This window comes from Schistocerca nitens, chromosome 2 (assembly GCF_023898315.1).
Source record: "Schistocerca nitens isolate TAMUIC-IGC-003100 chromosome 2, iqSchNite1.1, whole genome shotgun sequence".
NCBI lineage: Eukaryota > Metazoa > Arthropoda > Insecta > Orthoptera > Acrididae > Schistocerca > Schistocerca nitens.
The window spans coordinates 810,484,037-810,506,670 of NC_064615.1; the positions used below are offsets into that span (position 1 = coordinate 810,484,037).

Consider the following 22,634-nt stretch of genomic DNA (forward strand, 5'->3'; position numbering starts at 1 on the left):
GGAGAGGTATTTGTGGCAGGCCGCATCAAACCAGTCAGAAGACTGACGACCAGGTTGAGATTGGCGGGTACCAGGTTGAGATTCATTGGGAAAATGTAGTCCATCAACAAAGGAGGTGGCTTACAAAACACTCGTTCGACCTATACTTGAGTATTGCTCATCAGTGTGGGATCCGTACCAGATCGGGTTGACGGAGGAGATAGAGAAGATCCAAAGAAGAGCGGCGCATTTCGTCACAGGGTTATTTGGTAACCGTTATAGCGTTACGGAGATGTTTAATAAACTCAAGTGGCAAACTCTGCAAGATAGGCGCCCTGCATCGCGGTGTAGCTTGCTCGCCAGGTTTCGAGAGGGTGCGTTTCTGGATGAGGAATATATTGCTTCCCCCTACTTATACCTCCCGAGGAGATCACGAATGTAAAATTAGAGAGATTAGAGCGCGCACGGAGGCTTTCAGACAGTCGTTCTTCCCGCGAACCATACGCGACTGGAACAGGAAAGGGAGGTAATGACAGCGGCACGTAAAGTGCCCTCCGCCACACACCGTTGGGTGGCTTGCGGAGTATAAATGTAGATGTAGATGTAGACTTAGTGGGCTTCCGTAAAGGAAGATCTCGTTACGACGAGGTTTTTTTCTCTCAAATAAATTACACAAAAAGGACGAGAATATAATTTGGAAACACACCTAACATTCATTGACCACGAAAAACATAATTGCCGGCATCCACAGAAAAAAGTCCTGGTCAGTAACAGATAACAGAGGTTTCTCTAATCACCTGATATAAGTGTACTACGTTTTACGTAAGAATACAAAAATAAGAGTAGATAGTGGCAAAGTGCTGACAGCAGAAATGCAGATAAACCAGGGGTAAGACAAGGTTTTAGCATGTCACCAGCACTGTTCAACATCTACGTCGACGACCTGGTCAGGGAATCGATGGAGGACAGAATACCTCAACGCATAAGAACTGGGCCAGGAAAATTTCTAAACATAATGCTTTTTGCTGACTACCAAGTAACCTTATAGGACAGTGAAGATAAACTGCAAATAATGATACTTAGATTAAACAATAAAAGCCTAAATTATAACCTGATGATACGCTACCATCAGCTAACATAAACGATCAACTTTTTAGGAAACCCCAGTGACAACTAAGATAACCATCGGTAATTTAATAATAGAAACGGTGTCCCCTTTCTAGTATCTAGGATGTGACATAACTTTTTAAGAACAGGAAACATAAATAAGAAAACTGATACCTATCAATATATACGCAGTGTGTCCTAGTTCCGTTAGGACTGTGGCTATGAAAAATAAAGGTCACACATTATTTTCGCAAAATCACTGTATTTATTTAATATAGCCTTCCCCTGATTCAAAAGACACCTGAAATCGTTTTAAATTTTTTTAAAACAGTCCCTGCAGTCCGTTTTTGCGGTTGCATTTAGTCCTGTAGCACAATTTTCTTGTATATCCATAACTGCCTGATAACGGTCTCGTTTCACTGTAAACTTCAATTTGAGGAACAAACAGAAGTCGGGTGGTGCACAGTCTTTGCTGTCTGGGGTGTCGTCTTGGAGGAGTAACCATTAATCTGCCCGTCGGTATTCGGGTAGAATTCGACAAATATTCGCCCACAAACACTGGGGAAAAAACTGTGTGTTATCTCACAGCACCACTGATGTTTCCCCGAGTACCAGACACATGCCGTTACATTCGCAGCCAGGATTCCTGCTGCTTGGATGCTAGCGCTTTGACTTTCTACACAGCTGTTTTTGAAACTTCAAGCATCGTAACGCTGCAAATCTCCATGAAATAGCATCGCAGTTTAGAACTGCACACAGGCAGTCCTAACTGAACTGGGACATACTGAGAATGTGGCACAATAAGAAGAACAGAAAGGGCAAAACGAGGAGACCCAAATGAAATTTTATGAATTCATGGCACTACCCACAACAGTGTATGCAACAGAAAGTTGGAGTTAAGATACTAAAGACGGAACACAGCTTGAAACATCAGAAATGAAGTTTCTTAGATTTGCGAAAGAGTGTACAAGAAAAGACAGAGCAAGAAACAAGAAAATAATTGGGATTACAGCCATTAACTAAAAAAGTAGTACAACGAATGCAGGGTTGGAAAGAGCATGTATTGCGTACGTCACTTCATAAACTGAAGAGCCAAAGAAACTGGTACACCTACCTAATATCGTGTAGGGTCCCCGCGAGCACATAAAAGTGCCGCAACACGACGTGGCATGGACTCGACTAATGTCTGAAGTAGTGCTGGAGGGAACTGACACCATGAATAGTGCAGGGCTGGCCGTAATTCCGTAAGAGTACGAGGGGGTGAAGATTTCTTTTGAACAGCACGTTGCAAGGTATCCCAGATATGCTCAATAATGTTCTGTCTGGGGACTATGGTGGCCAACGGAAATGTTTAAACTCAGAAGAGTGTGCCTGGGGCCACTCTGTAGCAATTCTGGACGTGTGGGGTGTAGCATTATCCTTCTGGACTTTCCCAAGTCCGTCGGAATGCACAATCGACATGAATGGATGGAGGTGATCAGACAGGACGCTTACGTACGTGTCACCTGTTACAGTCCTATCTAGACGTATCAGGGGTCCCATATCACTCTAACAGCACACGTCTCATACCATTACAGAGCCTCCACCAGCTTGAACAGTCTGCTGCTGTCATGCAGGGTCCATGGATTCATGAGATTGTCTGCGTACTCGTACACGTCCATCCGCTCGATACAATTTGAAACGAGACTCGTTCTAGCAGGCAACATGTTTCCAGTCATCAACAGTCCAATGTCGGTGTTGACGGGCCCCAGGCGAATCCTAAAGCTTCGTGTCGTGCAGTCATTAAAGGTACACGAGTGAGCCTTAGGCTCCGAAAGCGTATATAGCTGATGTTTCGTTGGATGGTTCGCACGCTGACACTTGCTGATGGCCCAGCACGCAGCAATTTACGGAAGGGTTGCACTTCTGTCATGTTGAACGATCCTCTTCAGTCCTCATTGGTTCCGTTCTTGCAGGATGTTTTTCCAGTCGCAGCAATGTCGGAGATTTGATGTTTTACGGGACTCCCGATATTCACGGTACGCTCGTGAAATGGTCGTACGGGAAAATCCCCACTTCATCGGTACCTCGGAGATGTTGTGTTACATCGCTCGTGCGCCGAGTGTAACACCAAGTTGAAACTCACTTAAATCTTGATACTTGTCATTGTAGCAACAGTAGCCGATCTAACAACTGCGCCAGACTCTTTTTGTCTTATATAGGCGTTGCCGACCGCAGCGTAGTATTCTGTCTGTTTACACATCGATGTTGTTGAATACACTTTCCTATACCAGTTTCTTGGCGCTTTAGTTAGAATCCATCGACAAGCGATGAAAAACAATCCTCTTGGAAGAAGGCGTGTGGGAAGGCCGAGAACGAGAAGGTGAGGCCGGAACAGGCCATGCACAATCCTGGCCTGGCAGAAGAAGAAGGAGAAGGAGAGGGGTTTTCACTGTGCAGCGCATCAGTAGACTAGTATCCCTTGCATTGCGAGGTTCTTTGTTGGCTCATCACCTTGCATACGGACGACGTCATGTCTGGCGCGGGCAGGCTCGACGTGATGAGACGGTAGTGGCCGTGTCTGAACAGTCGCCGCCGCGCGATAAAGTGCACCGGCGGCACGTGACACGCGACAGCGCGCACTTCCGTCACACAGTGCGTCATAAGCGCGACCCACGCGCCCGCACGTCCGGCCCCAGACATTCCACGTTACTCACTCGTACGGCTGGCCTCGTGCTAAACGAGGACGACACGCAATGGAGCGGCACTGAATGGGCTACCAGAAATACAAGCTGACCCATCGCGCCTCTAAGCTTCTGCCAGCCGCCAGAGAGCTCATCTCGGAGTCCATGTGTGCTCCGTAACCCACCTTCGAGTGAGAGCTGCAAAGGCTAACGTACCGAAGTTTTCCTACCTGCAGCCCTGCCAGAACTTCTAAAGCACCCCCCCCCCCCATCCCTTATAAAACTACCGTTTCTAGAGAAACTTAGAAAGTGTAATAACTTTGTGAGTAGTTTTAATTTAAATGAAGCACTCTGAAATCGACTCACCAGCGAGATCTGATACAAGAAGTACATGATTTAAACGTTTAGCGCAGTTATTAGCAAAGAAACGTAGACTCTCAACGCTTTGGCGTGTATAGTTTCACTCGCACTAGAATAGCAACAAAATATCTAATACATAAGTAAGGCCAACTTCCAGTGGTTTTACGAAAACAAATGCATCAGCATTGTAGCCGATGACCAAAAGCAGAGCATACCTTTACAAGAGGGTTCAGCTCAGATGAACAGAGTACATCTGTCTGTAGAGACAACGAAAGACAACTCCTACAGTGCTATTAATCGTTACCGTCGTTGTCTAGTGAGTACATCACTGGATTCCGGCTCTAGAGGTCCCGTGTTCAATCCAGGCGAGGAGTTTTCCTCGTTCCAATCCCATCAGGATGGTCCCAGGTGCATTCATCACGCTGCCATGATGAGTATGTGGGAGCTTTCTCGGAGGTGAAAGGCGGCCTTAGCAGTGCATAAGATGCCCGCACTCTACCTGCAGTCAGGCCGATGGTCCGGTCACGGACTTGGAATTTACCTATAATGTTATTAATCAGCCACAGAAGGTCTATTCTAGAATCCTTTTTGATTTAAACAGCGGATCGTACCAAAAAAACTTGGGAGCTGCAAAGGCACTGTCTTGAAGGGCAACTGAATTACTTATCTCCAGCACATTTTTGCTTACTTCCTTCACAGTCGCTTCTCGCTCCAGTCCTGTCAACAGATTTCGGCAAAAATAGGAAGCCTTCGGTCAAATAGCATATTTACTTCAGCACCCTTCTCCGAAAATCGATCTTTGAGATCCTACACTGCTTGACAGTTACTAGGTAACACCTGACGCTTGCTAAGGAACACCTGTCAACTGCTAGGGAACAATCGATAATTGTACAGAACTCCCGGCCAATGATAATAAAAGGAAATTTAGATGGCGGGACGTGTTTACTGCAGCGAAGCATGTGCACGAACGCTCTGTGTCCATTCGATATTTCATGCAGTACGGTGTTTGACGAAAGCTGCTGGGGAACCGATTAGTGCGACATTCCGCGTGGTACGGTAACACGTTTGCAAGACGATTGTGGACGAGCAGTTGGAAGGCCTGGAGCCAAAGTATCACCACTGTGGCCACAGTAATGGGCGTGTTCAAAATTGTCATCTCGAGATTTAAAAAGGCTACTGAAGATGTAGATGCTAAGCGAAAGCATGCTGGGGGACCTAGACGGACAACGACACCCCAAAAGGATCGATAAGTAGTACTCTGCATCCCCCTTCTATCACACTATCGTCGAAAAATAGTTCCTTGGTGTAGAAAGCTTGTTGGTTCGGGTCAGCAACAGCGGTCTATAGTGATGTTCTCTGAAGAAACCGGCTTCACTGTGGCAAGTGATTCTGGCCGCCAGTTCGTATGGAGAGAGAGCTGAACACGTTAGGCACAACAAAATGTTCATGAACGTCATCGAAATGGCCTAGACGTTGTGGTGTGGACAAGGATTATGCACAACGGCCTAAGACCGCTGCATATCTTTGCACGAGGCACCGTCACAGCACTGCCGCATTGCACGGAGATTAGTCTGCGACATTTCCATCAGTTTGTGGGTGCGGTACTGTAGATCCGACTTCCTGTTAACGGACGACAATGCCCGCTCACGCAGGACAGCTGAGGTGTCGGACACACTCGAAAGCGAAGATACTGAACGCCTCCTTACTCCCCGGACCTAAACCCTCTCTGAATTGTGCAGAACCTGGTAACCGCCTTGAGAGAGCAGTCGGACAATTTCCCCAAAGGACTGCTCAATAGTCTGATAGCCAGGTGCAAAATGTGCATGAATGCCCGAGAAGGGGATGTTCCTTACTGAGAATCCATATCGATCTCCATTGTTGGGAGTCTGACCTGTGTCAAACAAGTTATTTACGTCTTACAGTGCTTTTCCATGTTTTTCGTTATAAACCTGCCACTCCACCTCTATTACGTATTTAGTGTCTCATGCCGCCCAGTAATGCCTGTGATTGTTCCTGTCCAACAATATCTCCGTTCCTTAGCAACTGTCAAGCAGTATACAATAACGTAGCGATGTAGCAGCTACAGCAGGACATGAGCCAGCTGTGTAGGAGGAGCTGCATCTACAAACTCACTGTGGATAAATAATGTTACTTATAAGCTATAACGTCCGTCCGATAGAAGCCGCTTCTTTACACGATGTTGTTTGGCCGAAATGACACTGACACTGTCACAACAGGGGGCGCATATGATTGCGGGCCGGGTGAATGCCTTATTCTCACAGGCAGAAGATAGGAACACGGGGTATTGGGAGAACTGACTTCTCCGGGTAATTTCTTACACGGTATTTCTTTCTTCTATTTGGTTGGTCAGCTTTTGTGCTCCTGCTGTACCTGCGCCTTTGGCCGTGACCTATCTCGCGATTCGGCGTAGATCCCTCAGAATGGTTGGTGCGTCACGTCGTCCATGAACAGCCCTTTTCAATTTATCCCAGGCATGCTCGATAGGGTTCATGTCTGGAGTACATGCTGGCAACTCTAGTCGAGCGATGTAGTTATCCTGAAGGACGTCATTTACAAGATGTACACGATAGGGGCGCGAATTGTTGTCCATGAAGACGAATGCCTCGCCAATACACTGCCAGCCGGCCGAAGTGGCCGTGCGGTTAAAGGCGCTGCAGTCTGGAACCGCAAGACCGCTGCGGTCGCAGGTTCGAATCCTGCCTCGGGCATGGATGTTTGTGATGTCCTTAGGTTAGTTAGGTTTAACTAGTTCTAAGTTCTAGGGGACTAATGACCTCAGCAGTTGAGTCCCATAGTGCTCAGAGCCAATACACTGCCGATATGGTTGCATTATCGGTCGGAGGATGACATTCACGTATCGTACAGCCGTTACGGCGCCTTCCATGACCACCGGCGGCTTATGTCGGCCTCACATCATGCCCCCCCCCCTCCCCCCGAAACAGCAGGGAACCTCTACTTTGCTGCACTCGCTGAACAATGTGTCTATGGCTTTCAGCCTGACCGGGTTGCCTCCAAACACGTTTCCGACGATTGTCTGGTTGAAGGCATACGCGACACTCATCGCTGAAGAGAACTTGATGCCAATCCTGAGCGGTCCATTCGGCATGTTGTTGGGCCCATCTGTACCACGCTGCATGGTGTCGTGGTTGCAAAGATGGACCTCGCCATGGACGTCGGGAGTGAAGTTGCGCATCATGCAGCCTAATGCGCACATTTTGAGTCGTAACACGACGAACTGTGGCTGTACGAAAAGCATTATTCAACATAGTGGCGTTGCTGTCAGGGTTCCTCCGAGCCATAATCCGTAGGTAGCGGTCATCTATTGCAGTAGTAGCCCTTGGGCGGCCTAAGCGAGGCATGTCATCGACAGTTCCCGTCTCTCTGTATCTCCTCCATGTCCGAACAACATCGCTTTGGTTCACTTAGAGACGCCTCCTTGTTGAAGCACGGCATCAGTTCCCTTGTTGAGCGCTCTTCCTGGTGGCACAAAGTAACAATGCGGACGCGATCGGACCGCGGTATTGACCGTCTAGGCATGGTTGAACTACAGGCAACGCGAGCCGTGTACCTACTTCCTGTTGGAATGACTGGACCTGATCGGCTGTCGGACCCCCTCCGTCTAATAGGCGCTGCTCACGCATGGTTATTTACATCCTTGGGCGGATTAAGTGACATCTCTGAATAGTCAAAGGGACTGTGTCTGTGATACAATATCCGCAGTCAACGTCTCTCTTCAGGAGTTCTGGGAACTGGGGTGACGCAAAACTTTTTTTGATGTGTGTAATATTTGTAGCTTTATGAAGGCTCATTCACATCGTCAGTTTAAGTGAACGTTATTGGTGCTCGAGATTTTCTGCTAATCTTTGCACTTTCACTATTGCTACTTATTTTGTTTTACGTTACGTGTTGTATATTTTTACATTAAATACATTCTGCGTATTCTATATTATGCTGCTAACACGTACCCTTGTACTACTGTCACTTGCTTTGTTTTATGTTACAGAAACTGATTACTGTATTTCCCCAATGTACAGCGACTCTATACCCAAACTCAGGTCTATTTTTCATACACTGTAACACTAAATTTGGGAGACATTTATACCTGTGTCACCAATTACAAAAAACAATGAATTTAATAGTCACACTTGACAGCTATTTACGCTAACTAGCTACTCTCGAAACACAACATTCACATCTCCAAAGGAACGATATCAGTCGGAATGATGAGAGAAAACCGTGTCATGATTTTCTTTCATAATTATCGTGCTCGTAGTCGCTATGAACGCTCCAATAACTCCATAATGCAGCAAATATTAATTTTTATTTTATTTTCTCACTGTTCTACAATTTGGGCCCTAGGTACCTGCATACGTTAGTTACCTATTTTATCAGAATAGCAAACAAAATCATGGAAAGGTTTTTCCTCTCCATTCCGACTGTCATCTTTCCTATGGAGATGTGAGAGTTATGTTATGAGCGTAGCTAACCAACGTAAATGACTGTCATGTGTGCGTATTAAATCTATTGTTTTCCGTAATCGGTAAAACACGTACACGTACAGAAGTCTCATAATTTTAGCGCTGCTGTGTGTTAAAAGTAGACCTGAGTGTGGATATTGTGTTACTATACTGCTGGGACAAAAAGGTGAAGAGCGATCATTTTCTGTATGGTAAAAAGAGGCAAGTGACAGTAGCACAGGTGTACGGTTTTTTAATAACTCCAGGTGTCTGTGACTGTTAATTTTTTTTTTACAATTTCGCAATCTTGTAAAATTTTGGCCTAGATTATGATCAAGTGGCCTTTATGAGCACTGTTACGAACCGTACACTTATTACAGTGACACATTTGTCATCGGGTCAGTACACTTGCTTCTTTCGACAGCAAAACTACTTCATAAATGGGGCAAACTGCGAAGTGACAAATGTTGACGCCATTGGTGGAGCGGACGAAGGGGGGGGGGGGGGGGATGTGCGATTATGCGGGCGGGGAAAAGGGGGAAGGAGGTGAGGAAAAAGGAGCAGGAGGATGAGATCTTAATGTCGTGCAGACGACGAGATGACCACGGAGCAATAAGTCGATATGGACTAGGGCAGAGAAGGAAATCGGCTATGTCTTTTCAAAGTAATTATTCCGGTATCCGCCTTAAGGAAAGGTTTGCTATCTTTTGGTTCAAAAACTCGATTTTTAAAAAATTGCATTTTTGGATGAATAAAAGTGTTTAGGATCCACCCCTGAAACGGTCTTGCCGAATACGGAACGGAAATGTTTGTTATTCGCGGTTGAACAAAAAAATGCACCTGCCTGAAGTCGGCCTTTTTCACGCAACAGTTTTTTCGGGAATTTCGACTTTGTAGCTGCGAAAAATTATTCTATGTGCTTTCCCAAGGATCAAGTGATCAAGGAGCTTACGACGTACTACGCCTTGGCAATCCGACGGCATTCCAATTCGGTGGAACAGATGAAGAAGGCAACTTGGGCAATGTATTTCCACAAGTGTTCGACGGATAACCACCCACAACACCAACATTGTCCGGCTGGGGAAACTAGTTGGTGCAAGTGGCGCATTGCAGAGGCTACCGGACATCTGGACGAATATCAACACGACCAGCCGCTGTCCAAGAAAGTTCAAAAAGTGATTCATCCAATCTACGAGGCCCTTTCGGAGGACGAGTTATTGTACCGGTGCTTGGGAGGAAACACACAGAACTCAAATGAAAGTTTGAACGCGTGTGTTTGGAAGTTAGTCCCCAAGAATTTGCATTCTGGTGTGAAGACTGTGGAGATTGCGAGTTTCCTGGCAGTGAGCAGCTTCAGTGAAGGGTATTCAGCAATTCTGAAGACCATGACAACGATGGAAGTCACCCTGGGACTCTATTTGACGCAGTTCGCCAAGCATTCGGACGACCACCGGATTCAAACGGCCGAAAACTTCTTGTCACCGGCCGTGCGAGCTGCTCTGGACCATCGCAGGATGGCCGAGATCGAGCAGAACGCCCTCTATGAGGAAGAGGATGGACTAGTTTATGGACCCGGAATAGTAGATAGAAGTTGCATAATATTGCTTTTATATGTAGTTAAAACTTCAAACGCGTTTTTCTCGAAATGACTTTTTTTTATCGCGCGGTATGGTAACTTCACATCTACTGAACCCATTGACATGATTCTTTGTTTCCGATGAAGGTAAATAAATTGTTTAGCACTTGTACCACTTTTATTCCGCTCCATCAAAATCGATGAAAAACCCCTATTTTGTTTCAAATGGCCGCCATTTTGTTTCCTGTGGTCCAAATAACTTAAGCGAGGTACAATTCCTAAAGAATTTTATGTACTTCGCTAACGTCAACTCAATTTGGATTTCAGACGAGCCGGCTGACCTGTGACATACCGCGCGTGGAGGTCTACATCAAAATTTTGTTTCGTTCCAACGGCACTTCCGCCTTTGCTCTTCGACATTTCCGGTCGAAAAAATTCCAGTTTGTAGAGGAAATACCAATAAACATTTGGACCAAATTTGACATTGATATCTATAACATATCCTGAGAAAACAAATTCTCAAAGAACATGCTTTTTTCGGGCCAAAGATAGTAAACCTTCCCTTCAGCATTAGGAAACCACATCGACTCTAAGACTAGTTAACTCGAATGGGAATTGAACCTCACTCCTCAAAATTTATCTTACCACTGCCCACCTTACTGGGCAGAACGAGGTACGGAGCTATGAAAGGGAATAGGTACTGCGGAAAGATGATGAAAAATTAAGACACAAAATGAAAGACGCGATGCAGAGGTGGCACTGATGGAAGGGATAAACGATGGTCAGGCTCACCCATGTAAATTGTAAAGTTTTGTTTAATAACTCCATCCCTGCAACAGTAAATTTTTATTTTACTTTCGTGTTATTGTTGAATTTCAGCCTTAGACAATTTTCAAGCACCTAGATACATTTTTATGTTTATAAAGTACATGTGTTGGCATATATTGCAGTGAACAGAATTTGACAGAATTTCTTTGTAATATTACCCTCCACGAAAATGTCAGTATTTGCCATCGTGAGCAAAGAGGTAAGAAATTTGCTCAAGTACTTGAAAACGGTATAGGCCAAAATTGTGCAACAGTACGAAAATAGAATAAAATTTAACAATTGCCGGTATTACGGAGTTATGAAAAAAGTAACAGCGACTATGTACACAGGTACAAAGAAAGGTGGGTAGTGGTGAGACACTGGACCCGCATTTGGAAGAAGTGAGGTCCGTGCCCCTTCGAGATAACCGGCTTTAGAGACTCTGCAGTTTCCTTAAAACGCTTAAGCCTGTTGCTGGAATAATTCCTCTGATAAGACACGGTCGATTTCCTCGTCTGTCCTTGTCCACCACATCCAGCAAGAGCTCCGTGTCCAATGACCTTTCCTCTCCTTTTCTCCCTTTTCCCCTGCGTAATAACACATTCTGCAATTTGTCCTATTTATTAAATGTTAGTATAGCGATTGTGAGAAGTCGGCAACCGACCGGATGGCGAATGTATCGCTCTAGCAAAGTAGAGTTTCTAACAGTGTGCATGCCGATACCAATTTTTGATCAAAAAGGCATGTGCGTAAACTGAAGGAAGATGGCAACCACCCACTTTTTGCAACGGAAGAAGGAACTACTGCGCTATGAACCGCTAAAAACAGCCGTGGCATCTTCGTTGGAGTCACGAACGACGGCGGTAGAGTTTAGGCTTGTTCTGTGCGCCCAAGTCACGTATTCTCCGACAGCCAATGAGCGCTTAGAAGTGTTCCGAGCGCTCTGCTGTGAATACCGTAGCTAATGCGAGCATTAAACGTGATAGTAGGGAGTTGTTTAGTGAATTTCGATTCCATTTGTTGTAAGTTGTCATCGCTGACTGTGGTGGCAAGTGATAAATTCTGCACAAGCAAGCGAGTGACATAATTTGCAGGATAAACGCTTTCCTCAAGCGGAAAGCACGCGCATCCGTTCTCGCTTCCCGCGCCCTGGTTCCCGGGTTCGATTCCCGGCGGGGTCAGGGATTTTCTCTGGGTGTTGTGTGATGTCCTTAGGTTAGTTAGGTTTAAGTAGTTCTAAGTTCTAGGGGACTGATGACCATAGATGTTAAGTCCCATAGTGCTCAGAGCCAGCCACGCGCATGCGTGTACCGCAACTGTCGCTTGGAGTCGTCAACAATGCAATCACAGTCCGTGCCTCGACATGCGCGAACCGCCATCGTTCGTGCATCGTCTGTAGAATGGAAAGAAAAGACTGTATTGGCTCTGAGTGATCGGAAGATAGGATAAGAAGCCCGAAATGTATACTGAGAAAATAAGGTGCAAGAAGTGGGTGATTGCCATCTTCCTTCAGTTGCTTAGTCGTTTAAATGCGTTCAACGTTTCGTGAGGACTGTTACTTGGAACAGATCATCTCGGCCTTTAGGTGTAGTAGCACTTATGCACCGTTCAGGAATTTGATAGTGAAAAGAATAAACAGAGACCGACGTACAATTTTGTTTGGGCTAACACTAGATACACATTCCAGAAACTAAACTGCAAGTATCAGCCGAATCGGCAGAGAAAATGCTCCTGACGACTCTTTGGAGAGACATCTGTGTGATCCAGAGCTCGACCAACAAACTTTCATAAGTTGTTCAGGAATACTTTCTGAGCATTTTGGTATAAGAGACCCATTGTCTCCGGCGGCTCGTTACACAATTATAGCATTTCGTTTGGTTTCTTGCCGTAATTAACTTCGTATTTATATTGCACAGAAATAGTGCCCAACAGTGGAAATGTTGACGTTAATTTGTGTGTCTAGTTGTCTTGTTTCTATTCGCTCATGGTACATGTTGTTGACTACAGTAATGCCGAAACTTCCAGGCAAATTAAAACTATGTGCTGGACCGAGACTCGAACTCGGTATCTTTGCCTTTCACAGGCAAGTGGTCTACCGACTGAGCTCCCGAAGCAAAACTCACGAACTGAAGCTAGGAGACGAGCTACTGGCGGAAGTAAATCTGTGAGGACGGGTCGTAAGTAGTGCTTTGTCAGCCCTGCCGGTAAATTACTTGCCCGCGAAAGGTAAAGGCCCCGCCTTCGAGTTTCGGACGGGCACACAGTTTTAACCTGCAGACTCGACTGGCAGAGTGAAAATCTCATTCTGGAAACAGTAACGCCCTCTTTAACTCGTTGCCCTCAAGTTTGCATTTAGTAGTGCTCGGTTTAGTGTAGGGTTTTGTTTTCCGGCAGTGTCAGTTGTGTGTTAATAGTGATACACACCGATAGGCGCCTTGTGTACGGGCTCAGTGAATGCAATGGGGAGCGGGAAAACAATGCTACGCTGAGCTGTTGCCACACCGACGGCAACCACATAGTTAAGCATTACAAGGCTGTCAAGATTGCGATAACAAACCGAATAAATCACAGTTACATTATTGCTCTGTAACGAGCCGCCGGTGACCGTGGATCGTTTATACCAACATACTCAGAAGTTTGTCGGTGGAGTTCTGTTCATCCTGTTATATATACTTGGTGGCACACGAAGAACAGACCGCGAGTGCTAGACAACACACTGTCGCCCGCCAATTGTCATCTGTTGTTTCCAAGCTGTTGCGGCTACGGTTTGCTTTGTTAGTTCGAAAGCCGTTGCGACTTGGTTGACACGTGTGAAGCAAATGTCTCAGCGAAATTTATGCTCTTCCAGAAAGAATTCGCAGTAATGGAGGCGTGCATGTCAACCGGTTCCTTTAAGGGAACGCGGAACATTTTTGCAAACAAGTTTCCTGACGTTGCAATACCAACGAAGAGCGGCATTCAGGATTTGGTGACAAAGTGCCGTGCTACAGGGTCAGTTGCAAACGCAAAAAAAGAATCCTGCTGTGATCGTGGATATTAGAGAAAGAATGATCCAGCGTCCAAAGAAGTCGACACGCGAACTGTCGCACCAAGTGAACATTTCGCGTAGGTCTTGATAGCGCGTTTTACACCATATAGGGATGAAGCTCTGCAAAATGGCATGTATTTAAGAAGTGATAACGCAAAACGTGTGAAATACTATGTCAAACAAGTGAGAGTGGAATGTTGGATTCGCTGCTGTAGTGATGAAGCCTGGTTCCATCCGACAGGACACGTGAACTCCCGGAACACCAGGTACTGGTCAACAAACAATCCCTATACCAGCAGTCGGCAACTGGCGGACCGCGGTCCAGGTCCGAACCGCGATCGATCAAAAACTGGCCTGCCAGAATTATTTTGAAAGTATAAATTATGTACTCAAATTATTTAAAAAAATACTTTTCTGTAGATAACACTTCGTTTGGGCGTATTTAGTAGTGTACAATTAACTTCCGAATAATTAGGATTCTTAATGGTTAGTTTTGGGTAGATTAAATACATAGTAGCTAAGCAGGAGAGTGTGCTGAAGAGCGGGGACGGAAGGGAGCAAGCTGGTCGGCCGGCGCAGCATGTTATGTCAATCCACATAAATGATCTGAACAAACGAATCCAACACAAGAATTTTATTTAATGAACAAGAAAATTTTATAAATCGATTTCACTCTCTGGCAACCTCTGAAACCTATATTAAATCAGAGAAAGCACATTCATTTAAACACCATTCTTTATGCTCGTTCAAATGGCTCAAATGGCTCTGAGCACTATGGGACTTAACTTCTGAGGTCAGCAGTCCCCTACTTGAACCTAACTAACCTAAGGACATCACACACATCCAAGCGCGAGGCAGGATTCGAACCTGCGACCGTAGTACTGCTACGGTCGCAGGTTCGAATCCTGCCTCGGGCATGGATGTGTGTGATGTCCTTAGGTTAGTTAGGTTTAAGTAGTTCTAAGTTCTAGGGGACTGATGACCACAGATGTTAAGTCCCATAGTGCTCAGAACAATTTGAACCATTTTTTTAGCCCCAGCGATAATCAGCAAAGAAGAAGGACTACTAAAGAGAATCAAAGATAAGAATGGTGGGCTATTATCTTATCAGTGCATAATTCATCAGGCATCCCTTTGTGGAAAACTTAGTCTGGCTCTGAAAGAAGCAATGGGCAGATTGATCAAGTTGATTAATTTTATGAGGTCCCGTTCTTCTCTTCAGCGGAGACAGTTCAAAAAGTTTCTTTCTGATGCTAATAAAAGATGATGTAACGTCCTTAGAAAACTAGGATTCACAAGAACCGAGAAACCATTTGGAGTTCCTAGCAAAGCAACGCAGTACGCTACTTGTGGCTTTCTTGAAAGAGATTCTGAAACATTTAAATGCGCTGAATACCGCGCTACAAGGAAGTGGGAAATTAATATGTGATCCGATAAAAGTGTCTCCTCTTTCCGTCGCAAGCTGGATATCTTTGAATATAAAAGTAATTCTGAAACAGACATTTCAGTATTCTCAAATTTTATGTCAAATCTTAAGAAGAAAGTTTCGAAGACTTTTTGGAGACAGAGAAGCTGTCGCAGTTCTTAAAATCGCCTTTTGAAGTTTCTTCAGTGGCAGAATGGACGGATGTGGCTACGAAGTTGTTCTGCCTTTCAAAGCCTTTACTCCAAATGGAGATAACAGACTCGCAGGAAGACATTTCCTAGCAAACTTATAACCACATCCCCTGAAGAATTTTGAAGTAGGCATGTCCCAGAAAAATAAGAACATTGCAAAAAAATTAGCCATATACCTGGATGCTTCGTTTGGCTCCACATTTACTTACGAAATTCCAGTTCCCAAACTGGATTTTTTGAAGATGAAGTATCGCTCAAGATTAACTGCCGCTCACCTTGAAGCCACCGTTCGCATACGCTGCTCCCCACGTGAACCTAAATTTAAGAAACTGGCTCAACATCGCACTTGTAATTTCTCCCATTGATTTTTTAATACAAATATGCCTATGTGTTGTATTTCATATCTTGTGAGTGAAAATTAAAATAAAAAACGTGTTCGGAATATGAGGTTTTTCTTCTGGACATCGATAAAAATTTTCAAAAGTATCCGGACCTCATCTACAATTTCCGACCCCTTCCCTATACGATTAACGAACGTCTTCACGGTGAAAAAATCGGAGTGTTTTGTGCCTTGTCAACTACGATGATCGTGGGTCCCATATTTTTTGAAACAGCAGTAAACCCTGCTATGTACGAGGCGTGTTTTTTAAGTAAGTACCGTTTTGAAATTAAAAAAAAAGACGTGCTAAGATATTTCAATAATTTTAATTTTCCGTGAAAGCTTGTACCTTAATCTACGCACTGACGCCATTACAGTCTGATTCTTCCTTGTTTACGTTGTGTACTGAGTGTTTAAGATGCCTCCAATAATCGTGAGTCCCGCCGACTGTGAAGTACGGGCTGTTATAAGATTTCTTAGTGCTAAAGGTCTAAAAGTGATCGATATTCATCGTGAGATCTGTGCAGTTTACGGAGAAAACATTGTGAGAGATGGAATGGTAAGAAAGTGGGTGAGAGCATTTAAAGATGGCCGCACAAATGTGCATGATGACCAATGGAGTGGGCGTCCTTCGGTCGTTAATGAGTTTGGTGCAGGAAGTGGACAATAAGGTGAGAGAAAACAGACGCTTTAGATTTTTTCCTGGCGGGATAACTTTCCAAATGTTTCTCGTAGTGTTTTGTATGGCATTGTGACCGAGCACTTGAATTACAGAAAATTGTGCGCACGTTGGGTACCGAAAATGTTGACGGATGTGCACAAAACCAAACGTTTAGACAGTGCATTGACTTTCCTTGAGCGGTACCACAACGACGGTGATGATTTCTTAAGCCAAATTTTTACGGGCCTACATGGGTGGCCTACGTCACAGCAGAATCAAAGCAACAGTCCATGGAAGTTGAGGAAGGGCATCGTTTTGCTGCAAGACAATGCCCATCCGCATGTGGCGAATCAGACCAAAGATCTCATCACATCTTTTCGATGGGAAACTCTAGATCATACTCCGTACAGCCCCGATCTTGCGTCCAGTGACTACCATCTGTTCCTGCACTTGAAGAAACACCTAGGCGGTCAGCGTCTTCAAGACGATAACGAAGTCAAAACAGTGGTTAACAATTCAGGAGGCAGACTTCTATGAGGAGGGTATTCAAAAACTAGTACAACGTTATGACAGTGGCTCAATATTGACGGAAATTATATAGAAAAGTAGATTAAGGTACAGGCTTTCATGTAAAAATAAAATTATTGAGATATCTTAGCACGTCCAACACGCCTCGTATATGAGAATCTTTGAGGAATTTTACGCACAGTAGCCGCAGCCCCCCCCCCCCCCCCCCCCGCTTCCTCCCCGCGCCGCACCAATAAACATGCGTATGGCGTATGCTGTGGTTCAACAAAATGATGCGACCTGTCAACTTTACGCGAGTCAGCCTTGCGGATTGATTCGTGCGTAACTGGCGAGCCGTGTGTCCGAAGTGGCCGTGCGGTTAAAGGCGCTGCCGTCTGGAACCGCAAGGCCGCTACGGTCGCAGGTTCGAATCCTGCCTCGGGCATGGATGTTTGTGATGTCCTTAGGTTAGTTAGGTTTAACTAGTTCTAAGTTCTAGGGGACTAATGACCTCAGCAGTTGAGTCCCATAGTGCTCAGAGCCATTTGAACCATTTTTTTTTGAGCCGTGTGTATTTAAGGGCCTGTTTCTCTACATCTACATGTTTACATCTACATGGATACTCTGCACATCACATTTAAGTGCCTGGCAGAGGGTTCATCGAACCACCTTCACAATTCTCTATTATTCCAATCTCGTGTAGCGCGCGGAAAGAATGAACACTTATATCTTTCCGTACGAGCTCTGATTTCCCTTATTTTATCTTGGTGATCGTTCCTCCCTATGTAGGTCAGTGTCAACAAAACATTTTTGCATTCGGAGGAGAAAGTTGGTAATTGGAGTTTCGTGAGAAGATTCCGTCGAAACAAAAAACGCCTTTCTTTTAATGATGTCCAGCCCATATCCTGTATCATTGCTGTAACATTCTCTCCCATATTTCGCGATAATACAAAACGTGCTGCCTTTCTTTGAACTTTTTCGATGTACTCCGTCAGTCCCATCTGGTAAGCATCCCACACCGCCCAGTAGTATTCTAAAAGAGGACGGATACGCGTAGTGTAGGCAGTCTCCTTAGTAGACCAGTTACATTTTCTAAGTGTCCTGCCAATAAAACGCAGTCTTTGGTTAGCCTTTCCCACAACATTTTCTATGTGTTCCTTACAATTTAAGTTGTTCGTAATTGTAATACCTAGGTATTTAGTTGAATTTACGGCTTTTAGATTAGACTGATTTATCATGTAACCGAAGTTTAACGAGTTCCTCTTAGCACTCATGTGGATGACCTCACACTTTTCGTTATTTAGGGTCAACTGCCACTTTTCGCGCCATTCAGATGTTTTTTTCCTAAATCGTTTTGCAGTTTGTTTTGGTCTTCTGATGACTTTATTAGTCGATAAACAATAGCGTCATCTGAAAACAACCGAAGACGGCTGCTCAGATTGTCTCCAAAATCGTTAATATAGATAAGGAACAGCAAAGGGCCTATAACACTACCATGGGGAACGCCAGAAATCACTTCTGTTTTACTCGATGACTTTCCGTCAATTACCACGAACTGATAGGAAATCACAAATCCAGTCACATAACTGAGACGATATTCCATAATAACGCAATTTCACTACGAGCTGCTTGTGTGGTACAGCGTGAAAAGCCTTCTGGAAATCCAGAAATACGGAATCGATCTGAAATTCCTTGTCAATAGCACTCAACACTTCGTGTGAATAGAGAGGTAGTTGTGTTTCACAGGAACGATGTTTTCTAAACCCATGTTGACTGTGTGTCAATAGACCGTTTGCTTCGAGGTAATTCATAATGTTGGAACACAATATATGTTCTAAGATCCTGCTGCGTATCTACGATAACGATATGGGCATGTAATTTAGTGGATTACTCCTACTACCTTTCTTGAATATTCGTGTGACGGGTGCAACTTTCCAGTCTTTGGGTACGGATTTTTCGTCGAGCGAACGGATGTATATGATTGTTAAGTATGGAGCTAATGCATCAGCACATTCCGAAAGGAACCTAATTGGTATACAGTCTGGACCAGAAGACTTGCTTTTATTAAGGATATTTACTTCTACGTTACTCATGTTAGCAGCTGTTCTCGATTCGAATTCTGGAATATTTACTTCGTCTTCTTTTCTGAAGGCATTTCGGAAGGCTGTGTTTAGTAACTCTGCTTTGGCAGCACTGTCTTCGATAGTATCTCGATTGCTATCGTGCAGAGAAGGCATTTTTCGTGCGCCAACCTGTATAAACCGGCAAGCACGCTGGGTATCGTGGTCCCTTACCTTGCTCCGATGAGAGTCCTTTCTGTGCAAGTGTCCGGACGGCGAGACGGCGACCGTCAGTATGTGGAGCAGCAACAGCAGCGGCAAGGCAGAGGACGGCATGGCGACGCCGACAGTGGAGGTGTGCAGAGCTGAGGTGATGGTGAGGTGAGGCGCGGGCGCCGGTGCAGCGCCAGCCAGGTTGAGCGTGTGAGGCGGCGCGCGCGAGTGACTGCCCCGGAAAGCGGAAGGCGACGGCGGTGGGCGCCGGGCGCTGCCGCAGGAAGCGAGCGCGCGCCGCAGGAAAGACGCGGCCGGGTCGGCGACGACGCCGAGGCCAGAGCTGCCCGCTGCTGCGGTCGCGGCTCCTCAGCAATCTTCCGGCCTCGGCAGGACCGACCTCGGCGCTCTCCTCATACATCAAATCACCGATAGGCTAAGTCGAAAACTTCACGATATCGATCACTTTCGTCTTCTAGAACCAAAACGAATCATCTGTTCCGTTGGTTATTGGTAGAATACGACGGGCGTTCAACCAACCAGGACAGCACAGCAACACTATTTCCAATTGATGGGACAACCTCCGCTTAATAAACTGGAAGTTCGCCTACCTACTGTAAACTGGAAGCAAGTGTGGTCAAATATCAATAACAGTGTTCTGTCGTCCGATGTGTCTGCGTTGTGGTACAAACTTGTTAACAACACACTGCCCACCAATCAGCGTTTAGCCGATATTCAGGTTCTCGCCTCCCCCAACTGTGGCAGGTGTGGCGTGCCTGACACCAAAGAACACAGCCTGCAATGTCATGTTTCCGATGTGTGGAGGACTTGCCAGTCAATGATAACTCTCATTACTCGAACTACGCCGGTACACGTCTCTGTTGACAGTGTCATTGTACCGGACTTTAAATGTTTCCCGCGTGCAAAACACAATACTGCTGTGTGGTTGTTGGCCCATACTGTCTACGCCCTCATCTATCGGCAAATTCACGATGGACTCGCCTTTTTGACTTACATTTGGGAACAATATTCTAAGATCAAAAACAGTGAAAAACACCATGAATATTTTGCCAATTTCTTATCAGTTAGATTGCATCATGCATATGCGAAACTACTCTACACTTAATGCCGGCCGCTGGTGGCCGAGCGGTTCTGGCGCTACAGTCTGGAACCGCGCGACCGCTACGGTCGCAGGTTCGAATCCTGCCTCGGGCATGGATGTGTGTGTTGTCCTTAGGTTAGTTAGATTTAAGTAGTTCTAAGTTCTAGGGGACTTATGGCCTCAGCGGTTGAGTCCCATAGTGCTCAGAGCCATTTGAACCATCTACACTTAATTTCCCTTGTGAAAACGTGTGCGAGCTCCTCTTATTTCCCTCAATTGTACATTTAGTCTTGCAATCGAGGTTCGACGATTCACACATCGATCTCATTCTTGCGTCTTATGTGTTGTTGTAGCAAAGATAAGTATTGATATATAGTTAGCATAAGGTGGTGAAATAGAATCAGTCTCCACGTATCTGTGTATATTTGTTATATGTCCACCTCTCTCTCTCTCTCTCTCTCTCTCTCTCTCTCTCTCTCTATATATATATATATATATATATATATATATATATTAGGGGGAAAAAAGAAGGAAAGTCAGAAAGAGAGAGTAAGTGAGTAATAGGATGCGGTTCCACTTGGAGAGTATGTAAAAAAACGAAGAAAGAGAAAAAAACAAAAAATTAAAAAAATACACCGGTTCTCGTCCGATCACCGAAGTTAAAAAACATCGGATAAATAATAAAAAAGAAAAAAAGAAAAAAGTAAAAACAGAAAAAAAGAACAAAAGAAAGAAAAGAAAAATAAAAATAAGACAAAAAAGAAATGAAGAAAAAAATGAAAAAATAACAAAAAATAAAAAAATAATGAAACACTTTTTTTCTCGGCCAATTTCGGTTGAAAAAATGTAGAATTTGTCCTTGGACATCATGGAATATTCCCGTTTCAGCACATGTATTTTCATTAAGTTTTTATAGGTGGCGGTGCTATACGAAGCCTTGAAAATGGCTTCTGTAACGGAGGTGCGTTCAGCTGTCACTGAATTTCTTTTGGTGAAAAATGAAGGCATAGCAAATATTCGTATGCGCTTGCAAAATGTCTACAGAGACCTGGCGGTGAACAAAAGCACGGAGAGTCGCTGAGTGAGGCGTCTGTCATCATCGCAACATGGTGGCGCAAATCTGTCCGACCTTCCGCGTACCGACCGGCCGCAGACTAGTTGTGACTCTCGCAATGTTGGAACGTGCGGACACTGTCATTCGAGCCGCGCGGGATTAGCCGAGCGGTCTAGGGCGCTGCAGTCATGCACTGTGTGGCTGGTCCCGGCGGAGGTTCGAGTCCTCCCTCGGGCATGGGTGTGTGTGTTTGTCCTTAGGATAATTTAGTTTAACTAGTCTGTAAGCTTAGGGACTGATGACCTTAGCAGTTAAGTCCCATAAGATTTCACACACATTAGAACAACTGATCACAATTAAACACCTTGCTGTTCAATTGGACGGTCCCTTTTGGTAGTGCTGACACACTAGTCGATCAGTTGGGGTGGTCGAGTTTGTGTACCCACTGGTTTCCTCACCACCCAAAAGAAGACCATAAAGATCAACAAAGGACCATCTGTGAGGAATTGCTTACGTGTTACGAGGCTGGTTGTGACAAATTTTTGTCAAACTTCAGCCGGCAGGAGTGGCCGAGCGGTACTAGGCACTACAACCTGGAACCGCGCGACCACTACGGTCGCAGGTTCGAATCCTGCCTCGGGCATGGATGTGTGTGATGTCCTTAGGTTAGTTAGGTTTAAGTAGTTCTAAGTTATAGGGGACTGATGACCTCAGAAGTTAAGTCCCATAGTGCTCAGAGCCATTTGAACCATTTTGTCAAACCTCGTCACAGGCGATGAAAGATGGGTTCATCACTTCGAATCGGGATCAAAACGGAAATCCAGGGAGTGGCGCCACACCACTTCTCTTTCGAATGAAAAGTTCAAAGCCGCATCCTCAGCCGGTCTTCTGGGACTCTGAAAGCGTTATCCAGTTTTAGGTCCTCCCTCGTGATCCAACGACCAACTTTGAAGTGTACTGTGCTACTCTCAGGAAATTGAAGAACGACATCATCTACATCTACGTGATTACTCTGCTATTCACTATAAAGTGCCTAGCAGAGG

At 45.1% G+C, this 22,634-nt stretch overlaps 1 protein-coding gene across 1 annotated transcript in view; it reads right to left on the reverse strand.

Annotated features, from left to right (window-relative positions):
- The window catches only part of LOC126235351 (uncharacterized), a 178,396-nt gene that overhangs the window by 113,705 nt on the left and 42,057 nt on the right, over positions 1 to 22,634 (reverse strand). Inside the window, exon 2 of the mRNA XM_049944074.1 lies at positions 19,457 to 19,785. Coding sequence (XP_049800031.1) covers positions 19,457 to 19,785 — 329 coding nt within the window. The remainder of the gene's footprint in view (positions 1 to 19,456; positions 19,786 to 22,634) is intronic.